This window comes from Amblyomma americanum, chromosome 1 (assembly GCF_052857255.1).
Source record: "Amblyomma americanum isolate KBUSLIRL-KWMA chromosome 1, ASM5285725v1, whole genome shotgun sequence".
Classification (NCBI taxonomy): Eukaryota; Metazoa; Arthropoda; class Arachnida; order Ixodida; family Ixodidae; genus Amblyomma; species Amblyomma americanum.
The window spans coordinates 252,995,801-253,008,098 of record NC_135497.1 but is presented as its reverse complement, the minus strand read 5'-3'; the positions used below and the strand labels follow the sequence as shown (position 1 = coordinate 253,008,098).

Sequence of the window (12,298 nt, the reverse complement as noted above, 5' to 3'; positions counted from 1 at the left end):
CGCTGCCGCAAACCGCACGAAGCGACAGGATTCGGCGTCGGAAGGGTGTGACAATCCCGTAGAGCCAATGGGGACGATTTTGAAATGCGACGGTGGCGGTGCCTGGGAGTTGGCGGTAAAGGCATAAATTGCTCAAAACTTTTTGAAACAAGCTCAGCCAAGCCAATCCAGAAAAATCCAATATGGCGGCGTTTGTTTACCCGGCTGGTTGCGGGCGGTTGCTCGCTCGTTCGTGGTGCTGGCGGCCGCTAGCTCGATGCAAGCTTCGTAAATACTGGTGACTTGCTGCTCCCGCGCTGCATTCCCGCTTGATTTCCTAAGTACTTACGACATCTGCTTACCCGCTTTTGCATTTCGATGTGTCTGTTGAGGCAGCACGGTGCATGGTGGCGAGCGGCGCGGCCAGCGCGGCTGATTAGCAGCTGCTTAGGGCGCTCGCTCGAGTACCAAAAACGTAAATAGTTTTCTCCAAAGAACAGTTTATTAAAGGAAACATCAGTAGTGACAATCGATGTACAAAAGTGATTTTAGGCATCTTGGGCATTGCAATATCAGTGACAATCGTTCTAAAAATCAAAATTAATAAATTCCATTATGGAAACCTAGAACACATGAGCGAGTGCACAGAGAACATATACAGGGTACAAAGAGGTAGGGTACTATCAAGGTAGGTCCGGTACATATAAGCATGTGCTACATTCATGTAGCATATGCTTTTGTGCAGGTTCAGATGAACAGCAGTGAAGTACAACATCCGAGATGTATTGAAATGTATCTGTCTGTGGCTATGCATACACACATACAGAGAAGGGCAGCGAAAAGTTTCAGCCTTTCACTCGTTGCATCAGACTAAGGACAACATAATATGCTGCAGTGCTATAACTTAGTAAACAGATGCCATGAAAAGAACTTAGGTAACCTTGGGCACGTTTAGCTCTTGGCAGATGAGTTACAGGCTTGCATGCTTTAGGACACAGCTCGTCTGCCATGCCCTATTTTGGTTTCTTTGTTTTGTAGATACCAAGGGGAGGAAGATGCAACCAGGGCAGGCCGAGAATTGTGTGGAGAAGCGACTTTATGAAAATTCTCTGAACAGTTGTGGCCGTGGCTGGTGACGAACAGTAATTGGAGGTCATTAATTCAGCTTGCGATGACACATTGGGGTGTAACAAAATATGCGTGCGTATAAATAACTCATCTGAGAAATGAAAACGCACAGGGTTCGTAACAGGCCAGTAATGTTTCTCTATGTGGCGTTATACTGCATCTACCACAATGTCCAGTTATTATATTACTGAATGGTAAATTGCAAGTGGTCCGTGTACTGTACAGTATCTGCAAACGCTTATGGACGCCACACAGTTCAGCGTAATGCGCCGGCCGCTGCTATTGTGCCCCTCATGACCCATGTGTTGCTCCAAAAGGTGAAACCCCAAACGCTACAACTTCCAGAAGGAAAAAAAAAGCAACTACAAATAGCACCGCAGCATATTTTGAGCACGCTTGTATTGGACACCAGCAAACATGTCAAACATTTTTCATCTTATGCGTACACCCCTCTTAAATGTTACAGAGCCGAGCACCTGAGCCAGTCCGCGTTTGCTGCCTGTGGGTTCTGCTCTCTGTTTCATACATCAGGTGCAATGCTGTCAAAGCTAGCGCTCTTGTTTGCGCTGCCTGCATCCATGACCAAAAAGTAGTGCGTTCCTTGTGGTGAGCGAAACATGGTGAATGCTTTGCCTACAGGCTTACTACATGACGCATTTGTCATGAGCTTGATTAAATGCACTGTTATTGCTGACGACACGCTGTTGCTTTGTCAATCCTCAGACCACTCGGCCACAAAACAAGCACGGAATAACATACCTCCCTTCATTTTTCCTTGCTGATTACTTTCGTACATTTCACTGTGTTGTACCTTATGTATGAAATGAACTGTAGCTATCACCAATTTTCCCAGCAGCATAACAGAGGGCAAGCCATGACCAGAGGTTGCCAAGTTATATACCACAAGAACTCCTGGGTTCCGCAGAGCACTTTTTGGTTTTTGCGAGCACCTGAATCGATGTATGCTTCAACATTATGGTGTGCTTCACAAATTTACTTTTTGCACAAATGGCACTGTTACTGATGATCATAAGAACTATGGTTAGCATACAGCCAGTCATTAACTGAATTCTGGCATTCCTTGAAGGGCACTGAGCCTGTATACTTGTCACGCAGGAAGAAAGAGAAGCCAAAACAAAACGGTTTCCCTAGCACCTCTTGTAAGTTGTTAGCATTCAGCAATATTAATTTGAGAACCAATGGTCATAGCAATGCTCATACTAACAAGGCACACAAGGCTTCTAGAAGGCAAACTTGTACTTTGTAAAAGAAGTAACGCAGCAGGAGCAAAAGCAGTCAGTACAGTATATGTGCAATCGGAGCAGAATTACGGATAAACAGGTACATAAATACTTATATACATAAAAAATAAATAGGACAACAAAAAGTTAAAGAGAGAGCACATGTGTAGTAAGTAGGCAGCATTAAAAATCCAAATACAATAATATCCTAACACAGTGCCTCATGAATTTAGCCGGCTAATTTGCGCCTCTTTCTGGCGGGAGCACTCTGTTTTGTTTTTGACGTCATGCTCCTGTTTAAAAAGGAAAGGTGCCAATGCAGCCTTGTGCGGCAGAATAATTTAAGGAATTTAATTTTGCAGCCTAATGAACAGAAAACAGCTTGCTGGTTAGGCATCCTCTCAACAAGATTCCTGGACACATTGGACAATTGAGCACAGCAAGAGATTTCTTTTCTGAAGGCCGAATCCAATTTCTTTATATAATTTAGACATGCCTCAGAGGTTGCGGCAATTGACTGGAAAAGGTGCTCGGGAACACCATTCTCCTTGAGTAGTGCAAAGAATTGGTGTCGTCCATGGAGAGAGCCACCGTCTGCTGCAAGGAGTGTTCCCTCACATGTGCAGTCTGTGGTTCTCTGGACAAGAAAGCTCTTAACTAGAGTGCCAGCGACATGGTACACAACATTTTCGTATACTATGTCAGGGGCATCTTGTGAAGACGCCTGCAAGTCAGATGAACCTGAGCCTTGCTGCCTGCTGTGGCTTGTGCTTGGAGTGCTGCTTGGTGACAATACTGCAGAAACACTCTCCAAGTTGGTGAGGAACGCATGTGTTGTCACTTCGCAGTTTCCTTGCGAAAGTTTGAAAAGTTGGCCAATCCAAATATGTTTTACAGCAGCCGTGAATTGGTACACATTAGGTGTCTCATTGCAGCCATGTTTTTGACGAACTATTGCAAAAAAATTTTCCAACGGATCCTGCTGCAACCGACGAGTGAAAAGATGAGTGTAATCGAAATCTGCCTTTAGATCTGTCCACAGCAGAAGTAAGGCTTTGATTGTAATCTGCCAACCTTTGATGGTGTGTGGTTGCTTGTCCAGAGGACCACCAAAATGCCATTGGGCGATCCAATCTATGCACGACTCAAGGAAGACATGATGTTCCGAGCCTTCTGTCATTGCGTACCGCAACTTGTCGTCCTGCTTTTTCAGGGCCGAACTGTTCAGGCAGTCAAAAAGCTTATCCATCCTTTCCGTGAACTCTGCTGTAAATTTTGCATCAACAGGAAGCTCTTGAATGGCAATGAGAGTGAGGAGTGCCACAGATACGGATTCGCTGAACACTTGTGTGGCGTACTTCACTCTCATGTCAGCAAAGGGCATCCTGTAGATGTGTTGCTCTTTTAGTTTTTTTGCCAATCTGCTTTTGAGATGCTCAACTGGTGTTTTGGAGGCCCGATCAATGTGACGAGTTTTTTTGTAAAGGGTTTCGATGTGTGTCCAGTCAACAACCTCAGAGCCAATGGTGAGCTTATGTCGTCGCAAATTATTTCTTGTGCATTTGATTAGGTGTGGGGTGTCAAACATGAAGTATATTTTGCGGTTGTTGACAACAAAATATGGTTCATGGATAGAATGGATGAGCATTCTTGACAGACTCACATTGTTCGACCCTTGATCACAAATGACCGCTTTCACCAGAAGACCTTTGGTTTGAAGCTGCTGAATTAAATCTAATAGCAGCTTGCGCATTGCAAGAACTGAAGTTGCATTGTGGGACGCTGCAAAGGCTACTGGCTGCATCCAACTTCTTGATATGCCAGACACCGCCATAACAAGGGCTATGTTTGCCACACGAGAAGTCCTAGTATTCCCATCATCTGTGAAGCCAATTACAATATCTTTTGATTGATCATACATCAAATTTTTTTTCAAGGATATTTCATCGAATAAAAGACAGCATGCTTTGTCTTGTAGTGGCCAATCTTTTGTAATTGATTCTATTGCATCCATGGCACCTGGAATGATACCAGGTGTCATTGGGATGTCTGCCAGCCAGCGCCTTAGCGTCCTCACATGTGGCAAATGGAGCATTTCTCTGAGGAAGCGATAAGCTTTTGGAGAGTGAAAGAACAAATTGAGAGCGAATTGTTTCATTTGTTTTGACCAGTGCTTTTTGGATTTCGGAAATGAGCAGAGCCTGATTTGAGCTTTAACCAATTCAAAAAGGTCTTGTGGCAAATGCGGTTCAAGCTTGTTGAGAGCCTCCTGCTGCGTTACTCGCCTTGTGTCGTGCCTTTTCCTAATCCGACTCAGTGCCTTTCGGTACCTGTCGCTTCGAGAATGCAACTTCTCGAAGCGCTTTTTGGTGCGAGGGGTGTACACAACTGCGCCCTTCCTCCGCCGACTCTTGGGCGTTCCTGATGCTGGTGTCATCACTGGCTGTCTGACACTCTCTTTGGCACCGCTGAGGCCACTAGGACCAGCTTCAGCTGCAAAAAATATATAAAAAAAGCATATTTATGTTTGCCTCAGAGCGAGACCTACATCTACATCCCTCACAAAATCAAGATTAGGGTGCAGTCACAGGGCTACAGGTTGCCAAACTTGCAGGGCAATGTTTTTGTGTGAAATGATGAATACAGTCGTGCCCCGTTAATATGATCCTCGCTGATAGGGACAGTTTTTTCTGGCGACCAACTTTACGCCTCGCTTAAATGGAAACTAGTTGCTCGTAATACAGACAGGGTAATAGTTAATGGATCTCATTGTTATCCATGTGTTTTGCCTGCTTAATATTCAGAGCAATTTTTCATGACAAGCTTGAGTTAAGCAAATGGAAAAAACCAGAAATATTTATGTGCAGTAAAGCGATACCTACACGCTGTTACGGGCCTGCCGATACCCATCATGAATATATCAAGGTTACCGATGCATACTTTTTCATTGAAGTGGAAGGTTGTAGTTTGCAATAAATTCTAATGTTTTCTTGAGTACTTACCATAATCAGGTGAGTCCCATGATGCTGATGCAATCACTCTGATGGGTGTGCTTTGGGCAGCACCTGTCAAATAAATAAACACACTGTGGGAGGCTTCAACCAAGTATTTTAATTCTCAGGTGCACATTTTTAGCCTGGCTACGCAGCGTGTATGTGAATGGTAAGCAACAGGCTAGTGAAGCAATTTCCACAACAAGTACCTGAGAAGGCTATCCAATGTTTTCATTGAGCTGAATGAAAAATTACCTGTAAATATAATTCTGTACAGATAACACAGGGGTCCACCACGTAAACAATGCATTCATACATATGCACACAGAAAAATATATGAAATACTAGTTGGTGAGCATAAAGTTAACACTTGTTTCTTCTCTTCTGAAACAAATGTCTGGCATCCGAAGTAGTGGTACAGTAAGATGTGCCGACGTGCACCTAATTATTGCACACCACGACATAATTGCACACTGCTGCTATTGCAGAGGGTTAATTTATTACGTGCAAATCTGCAGCAGTCCATTGTTGAATTTTCATAGATTATCACTGCACTATCAGTGCATTGCACCTACCTTCTTCGTCAGCTGGGGGAGGGGGCGTAGTCTGCACATCAGTGAGCTGCGGGGCACGTGAAGAGTGTGGGTCGTCTGCAATTAAACGACCGCTTAGACACTCCCAATCTAAAGAAATCAGCCAGCAAAGTAATTACATATGTTTATTTTTTTGTGCTATGACAGAGCCCTCAGCATAAGTAATACTGCATTACAGGGTTAGCCTGAACCAAATGAAAAGTTCTTCATTTCAAGCTGTAATGTAAAACAGATCCTGACTTAGTGCACCTACCTGTGTCATGGACAGCAGAATCTGCACCAGCAATTGTGCCTAGCCCAAGTGTTGATGGCAACGGCAAGTAGTCTGAAATATAGGTACCACTTAGTTACTCCCAAGGAAAACAAACCAACTGGTGTAGTGAGACATTAGGAATGTTTTCCTATGCAAGATTGCAGGAAGACTTACCGTGACCAAGCATGACTTCCACTGGTGCAGCAGTGGACTGTAGTGGTGAAGCGGATTCAATGCCTATGCGAACAAGGAAAAAAAGATAGCCAATCAAGCTCTGCATAGCAGCACCTTCTGCTCAGTGCACAGTATGGCCTTGATGTTCTATTTGGAACGGTTTCTCTTGCTGGGAGTTAGTGTGATCTTAAATTGGGCTTAAATCGTTTTTGTGAGTTTGTAGGCAGTTACGATTAAAAAGGAAAAATTTGTGCGATCAATATACCGCGACATACAAAATAGCGCAGCAGCACACAGGAAGAAGAATGAAAACACACAAACGAACACTTTACTGTGAACCACGAGGCCATAAATTCACTTGATGTGCATTGTAGGAAATACAAATCAAACTGCAAACCTATCTATGAAGCGTGCAATGTCACCACTATTAATGCTTGCAAACTTATTCCCGAAATCATTCAGGAAGAAATCAGATAGCCTAAGTGACATGTGCATCGCTAAATATCCTGGCGGGTTGCTCCTCAAAAAACCATTTTTACCTTAGAAACCGGTAAAATGTTTACCCTCCATGCTTGCACAATATGCGGCCACTTCATGTATAATTACCGCCTCGTGTGTCACAATAAGCTGCTGGCAGTTTGTGCGTGTGTGTGTTCTTTCTTGACCCTGTGTGCTATTTTGGAGTGAATTCGCGCAGTCTGCCCTCTATTCACCGCAGCGAACAGTAAGTAATAATGACAAGAATACTAAACATAGAGTTGTAAAAATTATTTTCCTCACTGCTGCTGGAGTGCACTATCCAGCATCTGATTGTTAATATGGTTAAGAGAAATTTAAGCTACAACATGGTACACAACTGCAGTCTGATGCAACTGAAACAATGGCCACATGACATTGAAGCAGGAAAGTTTTGTGCCCGGGAAGTGATGTTTGCAGTTAGCCTCTATGAATGCAATTGTTCCCTTTGGTCTTACATTTACAGGATGGGTTTTTCTGAAAATAGTGCCCTCACCTTGTGCCGCACCTTCTTCATAGAAATCTGCAACAAAAAAGCCACAGGATATACTGAGGGATCAAGCTTGGGAAGAATTTACTGGGAGAGGAATTTTGCTTACCCGGGTGCACCAAGGCTCTCAGACGAGGCTCATGCACCTTCACGGAAGGGACTGCTTCATGCGTGAGCCTTGTGCAGGCATCACTAGTGAAGCAATCCCTCGTGGAGTGCTTTGAGCAGAGCCTGTATGTTTTGTAGACCTTTTCCCTTGGTGTCTCCAGGAGTTCAAGCCTATTGGCATATTTCAGCCAAATGGAGAATCTGAAAAACAGCCAAATAACATGATTTCATACATTTTAAAGGTTTGCATACCTCACTTCAGGAATGCTTATTAGCATCTCCTTACACAGCAAAGGGGTACGAACATTATATAACATATATGCGTGAAAACAACTGTGGCAGGATGCAAGCAAAATAAAACAGCAGTTTGTAACAATGTGCCACAGCCTGCTAGTCTATTGCTATGCTGGCCAATCGAAACGATGAATGAAATCACCTTTTTAATGTCTGGCTATGATTGACAAGCCAGAACCTTTAAAATTCTTGAGCTTATGTTTTCTTTTGTGATCTGCTTTTGGTTTAGGTAACAATAACTAGTTCTTTGTTCCAACTGCTTTTTGGGTGCGGCATAATTTTGTGCAGCAGATAGAAATGGGGACAGAGCTTCACTGCAGACTTAAGCTCTATCTGATCATAGCAATTATTCCACTCACACTTTTCTCTAGGTAACTGCATACTAACCACCACCCATGATTCGTTCTTTTCTAATTCCTCCATTAAACACAAGTGCCAATGTAGCTATGCTATGGCAGACAGCTGCTTGCCCACAAATTTGAAGTCTGGATTAAGAACAGCAGGTAAATGAACCAGTAGGCACAGTTTTTCATCTTTTGCTTTCACTGTGATCAAATGGGAAGTGTGAAAGGGATGTGAGCAGAACATCAACAGGAAACACTGCTCTCTCAAGAAACTGAAGGTGCAGGCAAATAGCATGGGTCCAGAAGAAGGGGAAAAAAGTGCTTAAGCAAGGGAAATGTCCCAAAAAAGACACAGACAAGAAGAAAGCGACCTTCGCCTTCCCCTCACCCACCCGCCGGAAACGAGCGTTTCCGGCGTACTAGGCGAAACTATTTGCGAGCTTCCCAAAAGCTGTCAAGGACAAGGCGCGAGATAAGAGACATATGTGAGGAGATGGGAATAATGCGGAGAGTTCAGAGCCCTCCAAGGTCAGTCGTGCGCCCCGCGAGCGAGCAGCGTAGAGGACAGCCGGGGTGGAGTGTGGAGCGAAATTTACAATGCTGGAGCGGCAGCACTACGGTAGGCAATAGTTTCGAGAAACGCTTCCACGGAGTACATGGGTGGTTGAGCGCGGATATCGCGAGGAAAAGCTCCGGTAAAAGTAAGAAAAACAAGACCGGCGGACTTTCTATATGCGGCTCACGGCGTGCAATGGACTTTCAGCGCGGTGTCCAACACTAGTGGTGTTAGTCTGAACAGCTCGATAATTTATGTGACGTGCATCACTGCTGCAGAAACCATGCACGAACACGCAAGAAATAATATTCAAGCGCGCTGAACTCCGTAAAGAAACAGCCAAACTGAGCATTACAATTACTCCGCTGACGACGCTATAGGCACAGAAGTTAGAATATTCATATTTAAAATACACTCTGAGGGCACCGGAATCTGCGGGGAATAAGCTTTTAAAGGCAGCGAGAAAAGTCAGTGAGTCAGACACACACACACACACATGCGAACAAGCAAGCAAGGTAACTAACGGTCCCACGCTTATGAGAGGCAACGGCTGTTGGGCCATCTCAAGCTGCAGCACCTTCCCTTAATTTTGCTTTAATGTCCTTAAACGTACTTATCAAACTCATCTCGCAAAACCAAAGCCACTGCAGTAAACAGCGCCAGGTAAAACTAGTTCTATTCCGTCGGCAATTTCAAATGGTAACGACCAAGGGCGGTCAAAACAAAGGCACAACGGTCGCCAACGGCTATGCAAAGAGGGATACGATAGTCAGTGAATTCATAAATACCTGTGGTCAGAAGGAAATCTGAAGAGATGTTCTCCACTCTTGCCGGATGTGCTGCACCACTTCGCGCAACAATACATATGCGACATGACGCTGAGGACGGTAATCACGCTGGTCCAGTGCGCACGTCGCGTCGGCAGTCGCTCGCGTAGTTTCGGTATGCTTGCGCCGGTCGCTGTCGTCTGCTGCCACTGCGCTGCAGCGTTGCCCGCGGCGGCGCTGGCGGCGCAGACGCGTTGTGTCATTTTCGCAATTTATTTCTTTGATATACTATTTTTAATGCTTACGACTGGTTATATTTTCATTCATAAGCATGTTTGTGTTGTCCACTATGGTCGAGAAATTTTACTTTTTATTAGGCTTGACTCCAGCCGCGTTTGCCGCCAGATACCAGGATCGCTGCAATCGTTCCGACCGTGGCGACACTTACGGCGCGGACGCGCAACTTGCAACATGCCGACAACTTTCGCTTTAAATAATCCTGGATTAGCTGGGCCTACACACATTAATTTCTTAATTACATATATAGCTAACTCCTGTGTATAGCCTACAGCAGACAAGCGGCACTGCAGCAATAGGCCGCGTCATATGCAACCTAACCAAGAATGCACGATTACCGTTTCTTTCTTTCGATTTTTCCGCACTGCCACACTCAGGGCGCGGAATTAAGAATATGTGTCGTCCTCTGCATAGAGGGAAGTCCCATATTAAAGTCCCATATTGAAGTAAGAAAACCGAATGCTCACAGACTGCACACAAACCCAACTAAAAGCAAGCTGTGCCGGCCATGTTGAGCAGAAAAGACTAACGATATGCGCAAGTGTTCTTGGACATAACTAAAGGTTTTCCAAGCCAATTTAGCAAAAAACTTTTATGCCATGGGGCACACAATAAACAGCTGGCGTCACAAAACATGACTGCTTATTGCAAGAGCGCCAAGCATGGCGAAGCGCGCTAGAAATTTCTGTAAATACTGAGAAAATGTGTGCTCTCTGCCGATGACGACACACTACCAAGGTAGCCAGCATGGTGGCTCGTGCCACCATAGAAGGCCGGACCTAACGGTCACGCGGTTGTGCATCGCTCGGTGTCATAGCAACTGCGATGCCGATCTTAAGCCTACGTAGTGTTGGTGTGGGCGCATTCGATTTGCGTCCCGGACACTCCCGGATTTAGCCCGGCGTACGATTTTCTCGGGTAGCCCGAAAGCTGCCCGCATCGCCATAGCAATGCGTTCGTTTTTCGCCTCTGGCAGCCCGCGGACTACTTGAGTTCGACTCGGTGCGCATTCTGAGTACTTTTCGTGTTCCTGGAGGACGATATCGTGCGTCAAACTTTCACATGAGCTCCGTAGCTGCTCTCTGAACCATAGTAAGAGTAGACGCCGCGGTGGCTGAGTGGCTACGGCGCTTGGCTGCCGGCCCGAAAGACGCGGGTTCGATCCCGGCCGCGGCGGTCGAATTTCGATCGAGGCGAAATTCTAGAGGCCCGTGTACTGTGCGATGTCAGTGCACGTTAAAGAACCCCAGGGGGTCTAAATTTCCGGAGCCCTTCACTACGGCGTCTCTCATAGCCCGAGTCGCTTTGGGACGTTAAACCCCCATAAACCAAACCATCGAAAGAGTTTTTAATTTTGCATTTTCGTTATTTTCTTGAAATCCACTACACACGGACGCACGTTCGGAGCTGCGAGTGCTTATTGTTTGCTCATGTCGTCAAGAGGTTCGTAATTGCCCAGGACACGGTTTCGGAAAGGTCACGTTGGTCACGCTTTTGTGACTGTGTGTGCTCGGATTGCGATGGTGTGCCGGCGGCACTGTGTAACCTGTGTGAAAACATCTATGTACATGGCAGCTGTCACTTGAGCCTCGTAAGTCCTTTTCTGCTTGTTTACTGCCGACTGTGTGGACCTATGTGCCTTCAGTAAATATTTTGGTGACGAAATGGTGACCAACGCAGCTTCCTCTCTAAGTGATGATGACTTTGATGAAAGGAGAAATGTTTGCGGTTGTGCACAACGTGTCAACACCAGATTAGGAATTCAACTCGGGGGAAGTGCCGAAGTGGTTTAAGGGACTATTTGCAGTTGAGCTGAATCGAGTTAAAATAAACGGGGAACTGACCTTTAACTTCCAAGAATCATATGTCGTATTTTAGTCGCAGTTATCGCAGAGTGTGCAATTCCCTAATGTGTGCCAAGTCGTGTATCTAGTTTTCATAAGCATTTCCTTTGATGTGATGCAAAAAAGAAGTAAGCAAGCTGAAGGTCGTGCTTCTCGAGCATGCTCATATGCTACAAATGAAATTATGGTTAATTGTAGTTCTTATGGTGTGGAAAGCGCGGCGACTTCTGCATCGGAAGAGTGAATTCGCTAGATGTGCCTTTATTCATGGTTATAGCTTGAGCCGTCGTGGCGGAGTGGTAGCGTCTCCGCCTCGAACGCCAAAGGCCCTTTCGATTCCGAGCCTTTTCAGTGTTGCTCGATTGCGGCCGCTTCAGCGTTCAGTCATATTGCGTTAACGCGTATAACAACGCTCTTAAGGCTTCATACAAGATAAAACACAATAAAACATTGAAAAATATTTTTAGATAATTTTATTTTTAGTCTGCACAAAGTCACGTGACGCAGAAAAGTGCGCCCGAGGGACGCTGCGATGAGGCGCCAGGCGACATTCCTACGCTCTTGCGACTTATAGTGCGTGTAGGACGTACCCACAACACCCTTTACTTTTGAACTTCATTAATGAGCATTTCATTAAATTATTGCATAGCTGCCATGGTGAGGGATGCGTCGGCTGTTGCTCCGCGCGGAAATTGATTGTAAAACATTTTATTCGCCGGGA

General features: G+C 45.2%; 1 protein-coding gene across 1 annotated transcript; it reads right to left on the bottom strand.

Moving 5' to 3' along the window:
* Window positions 1-459: 459 nt before the first annotated feature.
* On the bottom strand, window positions 460-7,573 carry LOC144114934 (uncharacterized). Its single transcript, XM_077648965.1, has 7 exons — window positions 7,477-7,573; window positions 7,374-7,400; window positions 6,362-6,424; window positions 6,188-6,259; window positions 5,917-5,991; window positions 5,351-5,413; window positions 460-4,841 (listed from the first exon to the last, which is right to left on the bottom strand). The coding sequence occupies exons 3-7, from the start codon at window positions 6,372-6,374 to the stop codon at window positions 2,578-2,580; spliced, it is 2,487 nt and encodes an 828-aa protein (XP_077505091.1). The 5' UTR covers window positions 6,375-6,424; window positions 7,374-7,400; window positions 7,477-7,573; the 3' UTR covers window positions 460-2,577.
* Between the last annotated feature and the right edge of the window lie 4,725 nt (window positions 7,574-12,298).

Excerpts from the sequence above, each read along its gene's own strand:
- LOC144114934 (XM_077648965.1), bottom strand. Across the intron at positions 5,992-6,187 it reads TTCTGCTGTCCATGACACAG|ACGACCCACACTCTTCACGT; the intron begins GTAGGTGCACTA and ends GTTTAATTGCAG. Across the intron at positions 4,842-5,350 it reads ATGGGACTCACCTGATTATG|CTGAAGCTGGTCCTAGTGGC; the intron begins GTAAGTACTCAA and ends TATTTTTTGCAG.